At 54.2% G+C, this 20,046-nt stretch overlaps 1 protein-coding gene across 3 annotated transcripts; it reads right to left on the bottom strand.

The window, feature by feature from the left end:
• Positions 1 to 5,133: 5,133 nt before the first annotated feature.
• On the bottom strand, positions 5,134 to 18,652 carry USHBP1 (USH1 protein network component harmonin binding protein 1). Of its 3 annotated transcripts, none has more exons than XM_073016818.1 (13): positions 18,447 to 18,652; positions 18,132 to 18,233; positions 17,888 to 18,036; positions 16,425 to 16,863; positions 13,736 to 13,861; positions 13,435 to 13,571; positions 13,128 to 13,268; positions 12,055 to 12,228; positions 10,654 to 10,903; positions 9,572 to 9,793; positions 6,874 to 6,980; positions 6,551 to 6,673; positions 5,134 to 5,395 (listed from the first exon to the last, which is right to left on the bottom strand). In XM_073016818.1, the coding sequence occupies exons 2-13, from the start codon at positions 18,183 to 18,185 to the stop codon at positions 5,206 to 5,208; spliced, it is 2,112 nt and encodes a 703-aa protein (XP_072872919.1). In that variant the 5' UTR covers positions 18,186 to 18,233; positions 18,447 to 18,652; the 3' UTR covers positions 5,134 to 5,205. The 3 variants fall into 3 exon arrangements, with proteins under 3 accessions (XP_072872919.1, XP_007993883.3, XP_037848058.2); XM_007995692.3 differs by having other exon boundaries at positions 18,557 to 18,642; XM_037992130.2 differs by having other exon boundaries at positions 18,132 to 18,652.
• Between the last annotated feature and the right edge of the window lie 1,394 nt (positions 18,653 to 20,046).

Raw genomic sequence — 20,046 nt, 5'->3', positions numbered from 1 at the left:
GCTCGATCACCCTCGAGGCGCCCCTCGGAACCTCCCCCCACCCCACCGTTCCCGGCAAAGCAATGATGGGGGGCCAGTGGCACCCGGGGGGGGCACGCCCCTGCGCAAGACACACGCGCGCATGAGACATACGCGCGCGCGCGCGCACACACACACACACACACACACACATATCCTAGATTGTGTTTGCTTCCTCTTCCAGAAAGTCGCTGCGTCTGACCCCCACCCCACCCTTTCTCTGCTCGGGTTAACACCTGGTGCCCGGAATCTCCAGGGGGAAGGGATGTTGTGGTCTGAGACCGGCTGGCCGGGGCCGCGAGGTCAGGGGGCCCCTCTGCAGAATTTCTGGCCTCCGGGGGCAGGGCGCCCACCCGCCCCGCGCGGCTGGAGGCGACAGGCATGCCCACCACCCCTGCCGGGGGCCTGCCCCTTTTCCCTTTTAATTTCCTTTTCTTTCTGTGCTTTGCAGAAAGGGCTTGGCCTGGCGGCCGGCTGGACTGCAGATGTCTCTTCCAGGCGCCCTGAAGCCTCGCAGCTGCCGCCACCTCCAACTCACCCCATCCCCCAGAACCGGGGCTGGGGCCCGCCTGACCAGCATTTATTAAGCACCCTTTGTATGCGAAGTCCGGGCTGGCGAGCTGGAAAAGCCCAAGCCTCTGGCTCTGGACAGGTTAACCTTTAACCGGCTGGAAAAGCTCTTCCAGGAGTGACCTTTCACCTCGGAGTCTTGCGGCCCCAGCCACCCAGACTGTGGTCCCACCCCACCCTGAGCCCAGAGCTGGACACCAGAGCATGCAGCTGGGCCTCTGGGAGCTCCGGCCAGGACTGTGCCCTCTGCGCACCTCCTCCTCTGCCTCCCAGAGCCCTGATGAGACTTGAAGAATTGCCCTCCCTGGAGGAGGGGGGAAGATGCTTAGAGATCTCCCAACACTTAAAAAGAAACTGAGGTTCTGGGAGAGCCATGCACACCGAGCCCTGGGCCTCTCGACCTGTTCCAGGGACGTTCTGGCTGCCTGCAAGGTGGAGGAGGAGGCGTTAGTAAATACAGAAAGCAGGAAGGACTAGGATTAGACATGAGCAAGGACTTCCCGTGGGTCTAGAGTCGGGTTCTGCCTACAGCCTGATGTAATCCCTGCTGGGAGAGAGGAAGGCGTGGGTGGGCAGAGAAGACCCTTTGGTTCTGAGGCTGCATGAGAATGCGACTGGTAATTTGTGAGGACAGGGATCCTAGGCCCCTTGCCTGGACCTGCTAGGATCTTTGGTGGGGAGCACTGGGGTGGAGGTCTCACCGAAGGGATTGAAAAGAGACTTCGATGAGAGACAGACAGGCGCTGTGGCTCACGCCTGTAATCCCAGCACTTTAGGAGGCCGAATCAGGAGGATCTCTTGAGGCCAGGAGTTCAAGACCAGCCGGGGCAATAAAGTGAGACCTGACTTGAGCCCAGGTGTTCAAGGCTGCAGTGGGTTATAATCACGTCACTCCACTCCAGCCTGAGCAAGACCCTGTCTCAAAAAAAAAAAAAAAAAGAAGAAGAGGGAGGGAAGACTCAAGGAATAGGGGGATTGTGAAGGGGAGGGAGCAGAGAACTAGGTTTGAGGGAGACAAGTCTTGCGAGGGGGCTGAGGGCTGGGTGGGAGACGGGTGAAGAAAGACCACTGTGCAGATCCCAGAAACTCCAGTAGTACCAGTCCCAAAGGCTTCCCCACCCCCTCACAGTAGCCTGGCCACCCCTGTGCCCCCAGGACCCGCCTGGGAGTGGATCGAGGTTCTACTCCGCCTCCCTGACCCCTGCCCGCGGCCCCGCGGTAACATTTGACCTTGCGGCGGCCGCAAACTGGGGACAAAGGGGCCTAGGCCCATCTGCTGAGGAAGCACTGGTGGGAATGGCCAGATCCTGCTGGGGCAGCCTGGGAACCTGTCCCCACCCCCACGCCACATGTGACCTTGGCTCCCTTTGCCCCTCCACAGGCAACCACCTGGTGGGACCAAGAACACAGGTAGGTCTTAGACTCTGGGGGTCGGCGGGATACAGAGAAGAAATTCAGCTTCTCTGCCCCACCCCAAAACGAGCAAAGTGGTCTGCCTCCATTTCCCTGCTTTTTTCAAAGTTGGCCCAAGTCCAGGAACAGCGTGTAGGTCAGAAGGTCACTAGCCCCAGACCTCGCTGGAGGGGACTGTGCTCCCTACCATACTTCTTGTTCTGTTTCTGGGGTCAGGTTGACTGGATTCGAGTCCAGGCCGCTGACTGGCGCTGACCTCAGGCTGGCATGGTCCTGCCCTGGGAGAGGTGGTGAACACACCTGCACAGGTGAGGCGTGGAGCACCCGCCCCCAAGGCTAGGAATGAAAACCTTTCTAATCCCCGTCTTGGGTTTCAGCTGCCGCCCTGAAGGGGGACAGCTGGCCACTAATCCAAGCCTGGCTGGGTCACTCCAAGCTCCCCTTTCCCGGACTCAGCCAGTCCTGGTGTGGAGGGGCGGGGAGATGTGGCTTATGCAAATGACGTGCTAATCCATTGCCTGCTATTAACCTGACACTTCCCACAGCTCCTGGGCCCCCAGGAGAAAGCTGGAACTGGCCCCCATTGGCATTCGTTCTGAGTTTCTCTTGAAGTACAATGCCACCTGAGTCCCAGACTGTTACCTTTGCTATGCCTGTCCTCCACCCAGAAACCCTTTACCTTATTTTATTTATTTATTTATTTATTTATTTATTTATTTTATTTTATTTTATTTTTTTTTTTTTGAGGCGGAGTTTTGCTCTGTCGCCCAGGCTGGAGTGCAGTGGCCGGATCTCAGCTCACTGCAAGCTCCGCCTCCCGGGGTCACGCCATTCTCCTGCCTGGAGACTCCCGAGTAGCTGGGACTACAGGCGCCCGCCACCTCGCCCAGCTAGATTTTTGTATTTTTTAGTAGAGACGGGGTTTCACCGGGTTAGCCAGGATGGTCTTGATCTCCTGACCTCGTGATCCGCCCGTCTCGGCCTCCCAAAGTGCTGGGATTACAGGCTTGAGCCACCGCGCCTGGCCTATTTATTTATTTTTGAAACAGACGCTCCTATTTTGCCTAAGCTGGTCTTAAACCCCTGGGCTCAAGCAGTCCTCCTGCCTCAGCCTCCTGAGACACTGGGATTACAGGCAAGTTCGACTACATGGAGTCCAGAAACCCTTGACCTCAGCCTTGAGTTAGTAGCAACTCATCATCCACACCCTGAATCTGAACCATTCCAGCTTCAGTCTTCCCTCTGGAATATAGGCATCCTCCTTTTTGTTTTGCTTTGTGTTTTATTTATTTATTTATTTAGAGACAGAGTTTTGCTCTTGTTGCCCAGGCTGAAAAGCATTGGCACTATCTCAGTTCACTGCAACTCCCGCCTCTCAGGTTCAAGCAATTATCCTGCCTCAGGCTCCCTAGTGGCTGGGACTACAGGCATGCGCCACCACACTCAGCTAATTTTTGTATTTTTAGTAGAGACGGCGGTTTCACCATGTTGGCCAAGCTGGTCTCAAACTCCTGACCTCAGGTGATCCTCCCTGCCTCGGCCTCCCAAAGTGCTGGGATGACAGGCATGAACCACCACATCTGGCCTGTTTTTGTTGTTGCTGTTTGAGACGGACTCTCGCTTTGTCACCAGGCTGGAGTGCAGTGGCGCAACCTCGGCTCACTGCAACCTCCGACTCCCTGGTTCAAGTGATTCTCCTGCCCCAGCCTCCCAAGTAGCCGGGATTACAGGCATGCACCACCACGACCAGCTAATTTTTGTATTTTTAGTACAGATGGGGTTTAACTATGTTGGATTTTATCTTTTGACCTCGTGATCCACCCGCCTTCACCCGCCTTGGCCTCCCAAAATGCTGGGATTACAGGCGTGAGCCACTGTGCCTGGCCCTGTTTTTTTTTTGAGACGGAGTCTCGCTCTGTCACCCAGGCTGGGGTGCAGTGGCATGATCTCGGCTCACTGCAAGCTCTGCTTCCTGGGTTCATGCCATTCTCCTGCCTCAGCCTCCTGAGTAGCTGGGACTACAGGTGCGCGCCACCACGCCCGGCTAATTTTGTGTATTTTTAGTAGAGACAGGGTTTCACCGTGTTAGCCAGGATGGTCTCCATCTCCTGACCTCATGATCTGCCCGCCTCAGCTGCCCAAAGTGCTGGGATTACAGGTGTGAGCCACCGCACCCGGCCTGTTTTGTGTTTTTGAGACAAGGTCCTATTCTGTCATCCAGACTGGAGTGCAGTGGCGTGATCTCAGCTCACTGCAGTGTCTGCCTCCCGGGTTCAAGCAATTATCCTGCCTCAGCCTCCTGAGTAGCTGGGACTACAGGCATGCACCACTACACCCAGCTAATTTTTGTATTTTTAGTAGAGACGGGGGTTTTGCCATGTTGGCCAAGCTGGTCTCAAGCTCCTGACCTCAGGTGATCCTCCCCGCCTCAGCTCCCAAAGTGCTGGGATTACAGGCATGAGTCACCACACCCAGCCTGTTTTTTTGAGATAGGGTCTTACTCTGTCACCCAGACTGGAGTGCAGTGGTGTGATCTCAGCTCACTGCAGCCTCTGCTTCTCAAGCTCAAGTGATCCTCCCACTTTAGCCTCCTAGATAGCTTTATAGGCACATGCCACCATGCCTGGCTAATTTTTGTATTTTTTTTGTAGAAATGGGGTTTTACCACGTTGTCCAGGCTGGTCTTGAACTTCTGGGCTCTAGTGATCCACCCACCTTGGCCTCCCAAAGTGCTGGGATTACAGGCGTGCACCACTGCGCCTGGCCCCCTTCAGGAAAATCTGCCAGCCAAACCCAGCATCTCCTTGGGAAGGAGCTGCCAGGAGAAGCTCTGTCCAGTCCCCATGAATCCCTCCCTGGGCTTCGGGAGACAGGCCAGTTGGAACTTCAGCTGTGGCTATGCAACCTCACGGACCTCCAAAATGCGTCAGTCCCAGGGACCTGGCCCCACAGCCCAGGTTGCTTCTGGCCTGACCCCACTGATGTGAAGTTCACATTCCACTTGGTGCCAGGCCGAAGACACCCAGGTCTTTCTGCATCGCGTGGCCACACCCATCAGGCCCTGGACATCCATGTGCACCAGCTTCCCTTACACCAAATGTGCCCCAACACGCCAAATCATGCAACATGACATGATGTCACTCCAGGATAGTTTATGACATGCCACAGCGGTCTGGCATGTCCAGACATGGCTGGGTAAGGGGCCTACAGAACGGTATCCCCAAGCTGGGGAGGCGGGAGGGGTGGCCTGGGTTTCCCCAGGGCCCTTGCAGTGGCTTCGAGCACCGCCACCTCCTCAGCCTGCTGAGCCTCCATGAGTGCCATCTGCTGCTCCAACTTCCGGCATTGCTCTTCCTGCTTCCGGTGGGCTCCTCGGAAGGCCAGGACCAGGGCGCTGGAAGGGGTGGGTGGCTGGGTCAGGAAATAGCCCCCAACTCCACCCAAGGCAGGGGTCATGTACTCCCACTCCCAGAATGGGGGCTTTTTCACATTGGGTCTCCCAGGGTCCCAGCTAACTGGTCTTTTTGTTGTTGTTGTTGTTTGAGACAAAATTTCGCTCTTGTCGCCCAGGCTGGAGTGCAATGGTAAGATCTCCCCTCACTACAACCTCTGCCTCCTGGGTTCAAGCAGTTCTCCTGCCTCAGCCTCTCAAGTAGCTGGGATTATAGGTACCCGCCACCATGCCCAGCTAATTTTTTTGTATTTTTTAATAGAGACAGGGTTTCACCATGTTGCCTAGGCTGGTCTTGAACTCCTGACCTCAGGTGATCCGCCTGCCTCGGCCTCCCAAAGTGCTGGGATTACAAGTGTGAGCCACTGTGCCCAGCCTGTTTTTTCTTGTTGTTGTTTTTTGAGATGGAGTTTTGCTCTTGTTGCCCAGGCTGGAGTGCAATGGCCCGATCTCGGCTCACTGCAACCTCTGTCTCCCGGGTTTAAGCGATTCTCCTGCCTCAGCCTACCGAGTAGCTGGGATTATAGGCATGCGCCACCACGCCTGGCTAATTTTGTATTTTTAGTAGAGATGGGGTTTCTCCATGTTGGTCAGGCTGGTCTCGAACTCCCGGCCTCAGGTGATCTGCCCACCTTGGCCTCCCAAAGTGCTGGGATTTCAGGCATGAGCCACTGTGCCTGGCCCAGCCTGTTGTTTCTTTTTTTGAGACAGAGTCTCGCTCTGTCGCTCAAGCTGGAGTGCAGTGGTGTGATCTCTGCTCACCACAACTTCCAACTCCTGGGTTTAAGCAATTCTCCTTTCTTCCAAGTAGCTGGAATTACAGGCACGTGCCAAGATGCCCAGCTAATTTTTGTACTTTTAGTAGAGATGGGGTTTCACCACGTTGGCCAGGCTGGTCTCAAACTCCTGACCTCAGGTGATCTGCCGGCCTCAGCCTCCCAACATGGGATTACAGGTATGAGCCACCGTGCCTGGCCTTTATTGCCTATTTTGGGGCAGTGGGGAAGGCTAAGGCCCAGAGAGAGCCAGGGATACCTCTGAGATCCTGGTGGGGGATGGTGCCAGGGGGATTGGATGGGTGCAGAACAGGGGTCCCACCTGTGCGCTTTGCATAAATCCCTGTTCAGCTCGGCACTCTGAGACCGTCTGGCTCGCCCCTTCTGAGCCACCCGTTCCAGCTCCCTGCGCAGAGACTGCAGCTGCTCCCGCAGGTCCAGCGTCCTGTTGCGAAGGGGAAGAGGGGGGCTCACAGCCCTAGCCCATCCTATTTCCCACGTCTCCTCCTACCCACCTGCCCACAGTATTGTCATGTAAACACACCTGTACACAGGGGTACACCTTAGCTTCTGCTGCAGACAACCCCCCCGGGGTCTGTCGCATAGGCTGCCCACCCCCACCCAGCCCAGGACCCAGGCACACACCTGGTGAGCGATGCTGCCAGTTCCTGGGCTAACTTCTCTGGGTCCCAGGCCCTGCCCACCTGGCCACCATCAATGCCACTGGTGCCACCAGGGACAGCAGGAAGGCCCTAAGGGAGAGAAAAGACAAGAAAGTGACATTAACCTGGGTCAAGTCGGTACTTGGCCCTCACTGGACATTGAAGCTGCCCAGACAGTGGCAGCTGCTGTGCTCTCAGAGACCCCGGTCTGGTTCCATACCCCAATAAGAGCGAAATTACACTCTGATAAGGGAAATATCTTATTTAATTAAAAAAAAATTTTTTTTTTTTTTTTTGAGACAGAGTCTCACTCTGCCACCCAGGCTGGGGTACAGTGGCACGATCTTGGCTGACAGCAACTTCTGCCTCCCAGGTTCAAGCGATTCTCCTGCCTCAGCCTTCCAAGTAGTTGGCATTACAGACACATGCCACCAGACCTGGCTACTGTTTGTATTTTTAGTAGAGACGGGGTTTTACCATGTTAGCCAGGCTGGTCTCGAACCTCATCTCTAAAAATAAAATTTAGGGGCCAGGTATGGTAGCTCACACCTGTAATCCCAGAACTTTGGGAGGCCGAGACGGGTGGATCACTTGAAGTCAGGAGTTCAAGACCAGCCTGGCCAACATGGTGAAACTCTGTCTCTACTAAATATACAAAAATTAGCTTGGCATGGTGGCAGACCCCTGTAATCCCAGCTACTCAGGAGGCTAAGACAGGAGAATCGCTTGAACTTGGGAGGCGGAGGTTGCAGTGAGCCGAGATTGTGCCACTGCACTCCAGCCTGGGCAACAGAGTAAGACTCAGTCTCAAAAAAAAAAAAAAAAAAAATTAGCCAGGCATGGTGGCGGGTACCTGTAGTCCCAACTACTTGGGCAGCTGAGGCAGGAGAATCACCTGAAGCTGGGAGGCAGAGGTTGGAGTGAGCTGGGATTGCAGCACTGCACTCCAGCCTGAGCAACACAGTAAGACTCTGTCTCAAAAAAAAAAAAAATAGAGATCCACGGGAAGTCCTTGCTCCTGTCTAATCCGTGTTTGAAATAGTAATAATAATAACTTTTAAAAAATTAGTCTGGGCGTGGTGGCTCATGCCTGTAATCCCAGAACTTTGGGAGGCCAAGGTGGGCGATCACCTGAGGTCAGGAGTTTGAGACCAGCTTGGCCAACATGGTGAAACCCTGTTGCTACTAAAAATACAAAAATTAGCCGGGCGTGGCGATGCAAGCCTGTAATCCCAGCTACTCGGGAGGCCAAAGCAGGAGAATCGCTTGAACCTGGGAGGCAGAGATTGCAGTGAGCCAAGATCACGCCACCGCACGCGGGCCTGGGTGACAGAGCAAGAGCCATTTCCAAAAAAAAAAAATTAAAGGCCGGGTGCTGTGACTGATGGCTATAATGCCAGTACTTTGGGAGGCTGAGGCAGGTGAATCACCTGAGGTCAGGAGTTCGACACCAGCCTGGCCAACATGGTGAAACCCTATCTGTACTAAAAAATACAAAAATTGGCCGGGTGCGGTGGCTTATGCCTATAATCCCAGCACTTTGGGAGGCCGAGGAGGGCGGATCACGAGGTCAGGAGATCGAGGCCATCATGGCTAACACAGTGAAACCCTGTCTCTACTAAAAATACAAAAATATTAGCCGGGCGAGGTGGCAGACGCCTGTAGTCCCAGCTACTCGGGAGGCTGAGGCGGGAGAATGGCGTGAACTCCGGAGGAGGAGGTTGCAGTGAGCCGAGATTGCGCCACTGCACTCCAGCCTGGTCAACAGAGTGACACTCCATCTCAAAATAAATAAATAAATAAATAAATATTTGGGCACGGTGGCAGACACCTATAATCCCGGCTACTTGGGAGGCTGAGGCAGGAGAATTGCTTGAACCCAGGAAGCGGAGGCTGCAGTGAGCCAAGGCTGCACCATCGCACTCCAGCCTGGGCGACAAGAGCAAAACTCTGTCTCAAAAAATAAATAAATAAAAAAGAGAGATGAGGTCTTGCTCTGTGGCCCAGGCTGGAGTGAAATGACATAATTGTGGCTCGCTGAAGCCTCCAACTCCTGGGTTCAAGTGATCCTCCCACCTCAACCTCCCCAGTAGCTGGGACCACCGTGCCTGGGTAACCTGATAAGGGAAAGAAATAACAGGAAACCTCATCTGAAGTCACTCCAGGAGGGCTTCCTTGAGGAGGTGATGTCTAAGCTGAGATCTACAGGAGGTCGAGGACTTTATGACACAAAGAGGGAAGTTCCTGGCAGGGACACAGAATGTACAAAGGCTTGGAGGTGGGAGAGATGATTCAAAGAGTTGCATTAAGGACAGGCGCAGCGACTCATGCCTGTAATCTCAGCACTTTGGGAGGCGGAGGCAGGCGAAACATTTGAGGCCAGGAGTTCAAAACCAGCCTGGCCAACATGGTGAAACTGCATCTCTACAAAACATACAAAAATTAGCTAGATGTGATAGTGTGTTTCTGTAATCCCAGCTACTCAGGAGGCTGAGACAGGAGAATCGCTTGAACCTGGGAGTAGAGCAGAGATGGCAACATTGCACTCCAGCCTGGGCAACAAAAGCAAACCTCCGTCTCAAAAAAAAAAAAAAAAAAGGGGGGGGGGGTCTGTGATTGACAAGGGCTATATTCTCATTAGTAAGCTACTACCCCTACCAGGTTCAGGCAGGGCAGCTCACCTGATACCACTCTTCCTCATCCCCGCTGCTGCCACCTCCGCTGCTATGTCCGCCACTGCTGTTTGCCCCACCAATCCGGAGCTCCGCCCGTTCCCACCGCAGCTGCTCCAGCAGGAGCACGTGAGCTGGACCCAGGGCTCGGAGGGCAGCCTCCCGCAGCTCTAGGCCCCGCTTTTCACGCCGCACCAGCTGCAGCCGAAGCATCAGGTCCGTCAGGGCCTCCTGCGGGACCAAGAGAGGGGAGAGAATTTCTGCTTCTACCGTCAACTGCAGGGAAACTGAGGCCCCAAGAGGCACCCACTGAGGCCTATTCAGACAAAAACTGTGACCTTTGGCTGGGCACGGTGGCTCATGCCTGTAATCCCAGCACTTTGGGAGGCCGAAGTGGGTGGATGACCTGAGGTCAGGGGTTCGAGACCAGCCTGGCCAACATGGCGAAACCCCGTCTCCACAGAAAATACAAAAAATAGCCGGGTATGGTGGTGCACAACTGTAATCTCAGCTACTCAGGAGGCTGAGGCAGGAGAATCACTTGAACCTGGTGGGGGCAGAGGCTGCAGTGAGCCGAGATAGCGCCACAGCACTCCAGCCTGGGTGAGAGCAAGACTCTGTCTCAAAAAAACAAACAAACAAACAAACAAACAAACAAAACTAGGACCTTCACCATGTTCTTGTGAGGTGGAAATATCTTCCTCCCATAAAAACCACAGCTGTAGAAATGGCATTTCCTAGAGGGCAAGTAGCTTACATAGGTCATAGAGCAGTTCTGTCAAAGCTTCTGGGGTTTCTCCAGCTTCAGAACCTCAAGGTTTTCATGCCAAGCTACAAACCCAAGACTGTGTTCTTTGCTCCCATCTCTTTCCATAGGAAGGGTATTTTGGAGAGCCAGATTTGTAGTCTATTGAGAAACTGAACCCCAGAAGACAAACTCCTATTAATCCCTCAAAACCCCAGTTCCAATTCTCCTTCACAATGCCTGCACCCAGCCCAGGAGAATTCTCCTTTGCTCCTTGATCCCCCAACCTCAGTAAAGGATTTTGTCCCACCAAGAAAAACTGACAGTGACCACAGCCCATTTGTACCCTTGTGGCCACCAGGTCCTGCTGAATTTGTGTCTTCTCCAGTCGGGGAAGAGCTGGGCCAGACTGGGTCCCCAGAATGGCCTGCACCATGGCTTCTGCACGGGGCACAGTGGGCATGGGTGCCAAGGTGGGGCCAGGCTCTGAGAGAATCTTCACTAGAGAACGGCGCTCCTGGAGACGCTGGACATAGCTTCGGAGCTGGAAAGCCACTTCCTGTGGTGTGGGTTTATCCACACTGCTGCCCTCAGGGCTACAGAAAACAGCAGAGGTACCTATGTCAACACCGGCAGGCATAGGTGGGTTCACTTCATGCCAATCCTGGTAGGGTCCATCATCTTCCATCTCACTGGCCACGATGGAGTCTTTGCCATCTGTGGTGGCCCCTGTCACACCAACATACCCCACTAGGCACCATCTTCCATCAAGACCACATTTTGGTCAGGTGCGGTGATGCACGCCTGTAACCCCAGCACTTTGGGAGGCTGAGGCGGGAGGATTGCTTGAAGCCAGAAGTTTGAGAGCAGCATAGGCAACAGAGTGAGAATCCGTCTTTATAAAAAAATGAGCTGGGGCTGGGCACGGTGCCTCACGCCTGTAATCCCAGCACTTTGGGAGGCAGAGGCAAGTGGATCACCTGAGGTTGGGAGTTCGAGATCAGCCTGACCAATATGGAGAAACCCCATCTCTACTGAAAATTCAAAATTACCCAGGCATGATAGTGGGAGCCTGTAATCCCACCTACTCGGGAGGCTGAGGCAGGAGAATCGCTGGAACCTGGGAGGCGGAGGTTGCAGTGAGCCGAGATCAGACTATTGGACTCCAGCCTGGGTGACAAGAGTGAAAATTCGTCTCAAAACAAAACAAAAACCAGGGTCTCACTCTGTCATCCAGGCTGGAGTGCAGTGGTGCAATCTCAGCTCACTGCAGCCTCCACCTCCCAGACTCAAGGCTTCCTCCCACCTCAGCCTCCCAAGTAGCTGGGACTACATGGGCACACCTGGCTAATTTATTTGTAGTTTTGGTAGAAAAGGACTTTTGACATGTTACAAGGGCTGGTCTTGAACTACTGAGCTCAAGCGATCTGCCTGCCTCAGCCTCCCAAAGTGCTGGGATTACAGGTGTGAGCCACTGTGCCCAACTGTGGGTGCCAGTTTTAACCAGTAGGCATCATTATCCATCTTCACGCCAACTGCAATATCTGTCAACCACCATGCTAACTTTGTCAAGTAGCAATAGGCCAACTGCAGTTGAGCCTCATGTCAACACTACAGTGTGCTTCATACCAACCTTGCTGGACACAGCCACACCAAGCCCCCAAACATGGTGAGCTCTGGGAGCCCCATTCCCCAGTCAAGACCCCACTCCTCAACCAGGCCAGTTCCCAGGGTTCCGGGGAGGTACCTTGGCTGTGGATTCTGCCGTGCCCCTGCATCCATGGTGGCCTCCTCTTGTGCCAGCAGCCTCCATGCTTCCTCTTCAGCTGCTTGCAGGTCACCCGTGGGGGCTTCGTCTCCTGCTTCTGAGTTGGCCTCCCGCAGAGCAAGAAGAACCCTGTATGCCTCTTCACAGTGCTCACTGTGGGACACTGGTTCTGAGTGCTTCAGGACACTCAGCTTGGCTGGGTGCAATGGCCCTCACCTGTAGTCCTAGCACTTTGGGAGGCTGAGGCAGGAGGATTACCTGAGGTCAGGAGTTCGAGACCAGCCTGACCAACATGGTGAAACCCCGTCTCTACTAAAAATACAAAGATTAGCAAGGTGTGGTAGTACGCACCTGTAGTTCCAGCTACTCAGGAGGCTGAGGCAGGAGAATAGCTTGAACCAGGGAGGTGGAGGTTGCAGTGAGCCAAGAGAGCACCACTGCACTCCAACCTGGGTGACAGAGCTAGACTCTGTCTCAAAAAAAAAAAGAAAGAGAGAAAAAAAAATGCTTAGCTACATCTCGCTCTATAGGTGCCAGTCCCCACTTGCTCCTGAACTCCTCTTCTCCCCACTGTCCTCAACTCTGGAAGCATGTAGACTCCCTTACCAACCCTGAACTAAAATTGCCTTAAGTTAATTTCTGGGCCAGGCAAGGTGGCTCACACCTGTAATCCCAGCCCTTTGGGAGGCCGAGTCGGGCGGATCACGATGTCAGGAGTTCGAGACTAGCCTGGCCCATATGGTGAAACCCATCTCTACTAAAAATACAAAAATTAGCTGGGTATGGTGGCATACACCTGCAATCCCAGCTACTCAGGAGGCTGAGACATGAGTGTCATTTGAACCCAGGAGGCAGAGGTTGCAGTGAGCTGAGATCTCACCACTGCATTCCAGCCTGGGTGACACAGCAAGACTCTGTCCCAAAAAAAAAAAAAAAAAATTAATTTCTGAAGTGGGGAAGGTGCTCTCCAGTGAGGGTTCTGTGGATTGGGGCCATCCTCAGAAAGCCCATTCCCTCCCCAGCTGGTGACATCACTGGCAGGGTGCACTGACCTGTACTGCAAGGCCAGATGCAATGCTGTGGCCTCAGCCTCCCGCTGGCCTAGCTGCATGCTGAGGCCCTCACAGTGGCCCTTGTATCCCTGGAGCACAGCCGATAGCAGACGGTTAAAGCATTTGAGCTTCTCAATGCTCCTGTCCCCGAAGGTGGGGAAGAGGGAAAGTCAGAGGCCTTCTAAGGCAGTCAGGCCTCAATTTCCACCCTTACCCTCCCTCCTGTTGCAGCTTCAGACTCCAGGCCTTCTAACTCAGCTGGAGGAGGTGCCTGTGCCCTTATGAGCTCAGCATTTGAGTCTCCTACCCCCGGAGTTGCTCCATCTGGGCTTCCATGATGTGCATCTCAGGACTGAGGGGCTGGGTGGGAAGAGACCCAAGGATCTGGGTGCTGGAATGGCTGCGGAGGCGCCGAAGCAGGGGGTGAGCCAGGGAGAAGGAGTCCTGCCAAGAACAGGTGATGTAATGACCCCAATTGTCACCAAGAGCCTGGGATGGTAGGCATTTTGCAATCCCAGAAGCTGTTGGATCCCATGACAAAGATTTGAGTCTCATCCCCCTGAAGACTAAGGACATCAAGACCATGGGATTAAACTTCTCACACTCACCTGAGTCTCCCAGGGTTCCCTGTCTGCCTCAGAGCTGCTAGAACCACTGCCTGAGCCACCTGCTTGGCTGTGGGAAAGACGTGGGAAGGGCTCCAGCCTCAAGAGGGAATTCTGCAACTCCTGAACCTGGGAAGGATGAGGGGGGATGTCAGGCCTAGGGGCTGAAACCAACCACCAGCCTTCTCTCCCCAAGGCCTGTTCTTGGGGAAGTGGCAAGAACCCTAGCTGGAAGGCAGGAGGCTTAGATACTTAGCCTGCCAAAAATCTCACTATCTGACCTTGGGAATGTTTGCCAGCTGCTGAGGATTTTATTTTTCCCAGCAGAAAAATGGGCCCCACTCTGGAGGAAAATGAATCCCTGGACTGGGCTCCCATAGCCCCGAATTTTCCTACCAGCCTGAGATGAGGGCTTCCCTCTCAATACTTCATTCAGCCACATGACTTTTCTATTTTTATTTTTATTTTTGAGATGGAGTCTTGCTGTGTCACTCAGGATGGAATGCAGTGGCACAGTCTCAGCTCAATGCAACCTCTGCCTCCCGGGTTCAAGTGATTCTCCTGCCTCAGCCTCCTGAGTAGCTGGGATTACGGGCATCTGCCATCATGCCTGACAAATTTTTGTATTTTCAGTAGAGATGGGGTTTCACCATGTTGACCAGGCTGGTCTTGAACTCCTGACCTCAAGTGATCTTCCTGACTTAGCTTCCCAAAGTGCTGGGATTACAGGCATGAGCCACTGCACCTGGCAGCCACATGGCTTTAAATGCCACCTACATGCTAAGGATGCTCAAGTGGCTCCCTCCTGCCCTGCTGTCTCCCCTGAGCCCTGGACTCAGACATACAGCTGCTCCCTTGAGGACCCCACGTGGATATCTCATGGGCACTTGAGCTTATCAAGGGCTAAAGAGATCTGGTCACCACCAGCCAAACCTGCCTACCCTGTAGCTCCTCCATCTCTCCCTTCTAGTCCTTCAGGTCCCAAAGCCTGAAGTTCTCTCTAACCTTCATGCTCACACCTGTGAGTTCCATCTTCCACATCACCCAGAATCCATCCGCATCTCTCCACCTCCACAACCTCCACCATCCTGCGTGTCTGGACCAGTGAAGTCACCTCCTGGCTCTCCAAGAGTCCACCCTCACCCTCTCAGACTGTTCCTACCTCTGCCACCAGAGGGCGCCTCTGAACACCTGCGTCGAGCACGTCCTCCTCTGCTCAGAACCCTCCGGGGCTCTCACCTTAATCAGAGCAAAGCCCAAGTGCCTCCTTGCAGCCCACGAGGCCCTGCGCCATCTGCATTTGTCCTCCCTCTGTTCTGGCTCCCCACACTCTCCCTGTTGCGCCGTGTGTTCCAGTCACACTGGCGTCCTTCGGGTTCCTTGAACAGGCCAGTCATGCTGCCACTCCAGGGCCTGATCTCACCACCCTCAGTTTTCTTTCTTTTTCTTTTTTTTGAGAGTTTTCCTCTGTCGCTCAGGCTAGAGTGCAATGGCGGCATCTCGGCTCACTGCAACCTCCGCCTCCTGAGTTCAAGCGATTCTCCTGCCTTAGCCTCCCGAGTAGCTGGGACTGGGACTACCAGTGCATGCCAGCACGCCCGACTAAATTTTTTTGTATTTTTAGTAGAGATGGGGTTTCACCGTGTTAGCCAGCATGGTCTCGATCTGCTGACCTTGTGATCTGCCCACCTCGGCCTCCCAAAGTGTTGGGATTACAGTCGTGAGCCACAGTGCCTGGCTTTTTTTTTTTTTTTGAGACAGTCTCACTCTGTCACCCAGGCTGGAGTGCAGTGGTGCGATCTCGGCTCACTGCAAGCTCTGCCTTCTAGGATCAGGCGATTCTTGTGCTTTAGCCTCCCTGGTAGCTGCAGAATTGTGTCAAGCAATTCTCCTGCCTCAGCCTCCTGAGTAGCTGGGATTACAGGCACGTGCCACCACACCTGGCTAATTTTTGTATTTTTAGTAAAGACAGGGTTTCACCATGTTGGTCAGGCTGGTCTCTAACTCCTGGCCTCAAGGGATCCACCCACCTTGGCCTCCCAAAGTGCTGGTGTAGATTACAGGCATGAGCCACTGCACCCAGCCAACCTGGCTGGTTTTTTTTTTTTTTTTTTTTTTTTTTTTTTGAGACAGAGTCTCACTCTGTCCCCCAGGCTGGAGTGCATTGACGTGATCTCAGCTCACTGCCACCTCCATCACCCGGGTTCAAGTGATTCTCCTGCCTCAGCCTCCTGAGTAGCTGGAATTACAGGCGTATGCCACCACACCTGGCTTTTATTTATTTATTTATTTATTTATTTATTTATTTATTTGTATTTTTAGTAGAGATGGGGTTTCACCATGTTGGCCAGGCTGGTCTTGAACTCCTGACTTTGTGATACGCCCACCTCAGCCTCCCAAAGTGCTGGGATTACAGGTGTGAGCCACCGTGCCTGGCCAACCTGGCTGATTTTTATTTTTTATTTTTTGCAGAGGTGGGGGTCTCGCTGTGTTGCCCAGGCTGGTCTTGAACTCCTGGCCTCAAAGGATCCTCCTGTCTCCATCTCCCAAAGTGCTGGGATTATAGGCGTGAGCCACCACACCCAGCCTCAAAAGATTTTTGGAATGAACAGATGAATGAATATTGCCTACATCGGGCCTGCCTCCTCCCTCAGACTGAGAGCCACATGGGACTCAGGATGGCCCCACTCACCTCTTTCTGCAGTATCTCCTTCTCAGCTCGGATGGCCTCCAGGGAGGCCTGCGTGCGGACCAGCTCATCCTCTCGGCTACTCAGGGCCAGCCGGAGCCAGGCATTCCTCTCAGCCAGGCGAGCTGCCTCTCGCTGGCTGCTCCCTGCCCCTTCCTGCTTCCCAAGGGGACCTGGTCCCTCTTTGCTTGTGTCTTCCAACCCCATCGGCCCAGGATAGCTGGGGGGCCGGTGGCGCCAGGCTGCAGCCGCTGCCTCCAGGGAGCTCAGAGCGTGCTGGAGGGTCTGAAACACATCGGGGGCCCCAATCCCAGGGGGCACAGTCTCCTTGTACTGTAGGGCTGCTTCTGGGGCCTGGTGGGCTTCCACTGAAGGTTTGTGGGGCACCTCGGGGGCTGAGGCCAGTCCCCTGCCAGAGCCCCCATCCGTCTTCTTGTCGGTCCTGTGGACACCAACTCAGGCACTTGAGTCGCTCCATACTGGGCAGGGAATTCTTTTTTGTTTTTTGAGATGGAATCTCACTCTGTTGCCCAGGCTGGAGTGCAGTGGTGTGATCTCAGCTCACTGCAACCTCCACCTCCTGGGTTCAAGTGATTCTCCTGCCTCAGTCCCCCAAGTAGCTGGGATTACAGGCGCCCACCACCACGCCCGGCTAATTTTTGTATTTTTAGTAGAGACAGGGTTTCACTATGTTGGCCAGGCTGATGTCAAACTCCTGACCTCAGGTGATTCGCCTGACTTGGCCTCTCAAAGTTCTGTGATAACAGGCATGGGCCACAACGCCCAGCCCAGGGCAGGGAATTCTTAGGGCTTAAACTTCATGGTCTTCGGGAGGTGTGAGCGGGGCAGAGTTGGCAAGAGCTGCGTGTTCTGGGACTTGCATCCCAGGGAGAGACTGGGAGGCTGGGAATTCAGGGAAGAGGCTGGACAGAGGTGGTGGAGAAGCTGGAGGGGAGACCTGGGGCTGCGAAGCAGAGTGAATAGTAAGTTGGACTGTGACGGGCACTGGGAAAGTCCTGAAGGTGAGAGACAGAAGATTCTGGAAATGGGGTCTTCTGGGGCAGTGACTCACACTTGTAATCCCAGCACTTTCGGAGGCCGAAGTGGGGGGGATCACCTGAGGTCAGGAGTTCAAGACCAGCCTGGCTAACGTGGCAAGACCCTGTCTCACTAAAAATACAAAAATTAGCTGGGTGTGGTGGCACACACCTGTCATCCCAGCTACTCGGGAAGCTGAGGCTCCCGCTTGAACCCAGGAGGCAGAGGTTGCTGTGACTGGAGATTGTGCCACTGCACTGCAGCCTGGGTGACAGAGCAAGACTCAAAAAAAAAAAGAAAAGAAAGTCAGGCTGAAGGCAACAGGGAGCTATGGTAGGTGTGTGAGCAGAGAGGGCACATCAGCAGATCTGCAGATGGCAAAGATGCGTCTGGACTGGAGTGAAGGGCACAGACCAAGGGGGTCTCACCTGCTTCCTAGGCCTTGGCCACTGACCTCCTCCATGGGGCCCAGCTGTTCCAGCCCGGAGCTCACTGGAGGTGGGGCAAAGCTGAGCTTGGAGCTCCCACTGGCTGCCTCAACCTCCTCTGAACTCTCAGCCACGGGGTCCAGTTCACCCTGCAAATGACCCCCGTGGCCCCGCTCTGAGCCAGGCAGGACGGGACCTTGGGGTCCCCAGGAGCTGGGTGTGGAGGGGAGAGGGCGACACTTACGGGTGGAGCATGCCTCCCTCGCCGGCTTCGGGGCCGCGTGGCCCGGGCACTCATTGCTGTCCAGAAGCCAGTGCCCTCTGAATGCTTCTCCTTCGTCAACCCCTAAAACCACAGCCTGCCATGACCTCTTGCCTTTGTTGTCCTGGACAAGGGACAACCTCAATTTCCTCTGCTGTGAAATGGGACATTGACTACCCCTCAGGAAGGGATTTTGTCATCAATGTTGATTGGGCACATTTGAATGCCTCCCTGGACAGGCAGCTCACTACCTAACAAGGTTGTCTGGATCTCCCCCTTCTTCTCTGCCTTCTTTACCTTCACTACGTCTTTGTCCCCTTCCCTCCTCTATTTGAGCCTGGGAATGCAATCTCAGTAATTCCCTCTCCTCCGCGGCCCTCCTAAATGACGGGTTCAGCTCTCTCTACCTCTCTGATCTTCTGGGGGTAACTTGATCAGAGGCCTGAGTCCCTGGACACCGTCTTGGGGTCACTCTGGCCACTGCCTGGTCAGGCCTGGGCTGGCCAAGCCTGGCCTGGGAGGGACCAGGAAACAGGAAACCCCCTCCCCTGGTCACATGACTTGTTATTGTGTTGTTTCCTTTTTGAGGACAGCGGCTTCCTGCAGCCCTAGCGGGGCACACATACCTGACTCCCAAGGTTTCAGCCCCTCCTTATCTCAGCCTCCAAGCCCATGGCCCTTCTAGCTCTGACTCTTGGATTTTATTTCTCAAGAGCTAGAATGGGCTGAACACCATGGCTCACGCCTGTAATCCCAGCACTCTGGGAAGCTGAGGAAGGCAGATCGCTTGAGCCCAAGAGTTTAAGACAAGCCTGGGCAACATGGCAAGACCCCTGTCTCTACATAAAATGTAAAAATTAGCCAGGAGTGGTGGCATATGCCTATAGTCCCAGCTACTCGGGAGGCTGAGGTGGGAGGATTGCTTAACACCTGGAAGTTGAGGCTGCAGTGAGCCATGGTCACGCCACTGCACTCCAGTCTGGGTAACAAGGCAAGACCCTGTCTCAAAAAGAAAGAAAAAAAAAAGAGCTAGAATGTTCCCCTGAGCTGATATGGCTTTTATTTGGCTCCCCTGTGAACTCTTCTTCTCTGCCTGTCTCTTCACTGTGGGCTGACAGTTCTCTTCTCACTCTGTTGCCCAGGCTGGAGTGCAGTGGTGCGATATCAGCTCACTGCAACCTTTGCCTCCCAGGTTCATACCATTCTCCTGCCTCAGCTTCCCGAGTAGCTGGGACTACAGGCACCCGCCACCACGCCCGCCTAATTTTTTTGTATTTTTAGTAGAGACGGGGTTTCACCGTGTTAGCCAGGATGGTCTTGATCTTCCGACCTCGTGATCCACCCACCTCGGCCTCCCAAAGTGCTGGGATTACAGGCGTGAGCCGCCACGCCCAACCTTTTTTTTTTTTTTGAGATGGAGTCTTGCTCTGTCACCCAGGTTGGCATGCAGCGGTGCAATCTCATTGCATCCTCCACCTCCAGGGTTCAAGCAATTCTCCTGCCTCAGCCTCCCGAGTAGCTGGGATTACAAGTGCCCACCACAACACCTGGTTAATTTTTGTATTTTTAGTAGAGACAGGGTTTACCATGTTGGCCAGGCTGGTCTTGAACTCCTGACCTCAAGTAATCCGCCGGCCTTGGCCTCCCAAAGTGCTGGGATTACAGGTGTGAGCCACTGCACCCGGCTAGAGATGGGTTTTTGCCGTGTTGGCCAGGCTGCTCTTAAACTCCTGAACTCAGGTGATCCACCCGCCTCACCCTCCCAAAGTGTTGGGATTACAGGCATGAGTCATCGACCCCACCAGCCCCAGAAATGTTTAAGAGCCACTTGAAGCCTCAGTTTATTTATTTATTTTATTTTTTTAGATGGAATCTTGCTCTGTCACCCAGGCTGGAG

The sequence above is a fragment of the Chlorocebus sabaeus genome, chromosome 6, assembly GCF_047675955.1.
Source record: "Chlorocebus sabaeus isolate Y175 chromosome 6, mChlSab1.0.hap1, whole genome shotgun sequence".
NCBI classification, from domain to species: Eukaryota; Metazoa; Chordata; class Mammalia; order Primates; family Cercopithecidae; genus Chlorocebus; species Chlorocebus sabaeus.
The sequence above is the reverse complement of the archived record's forward strand: the minus strand, read 5'-3'. Positions and strand labels throughout refer to the sequence as shown.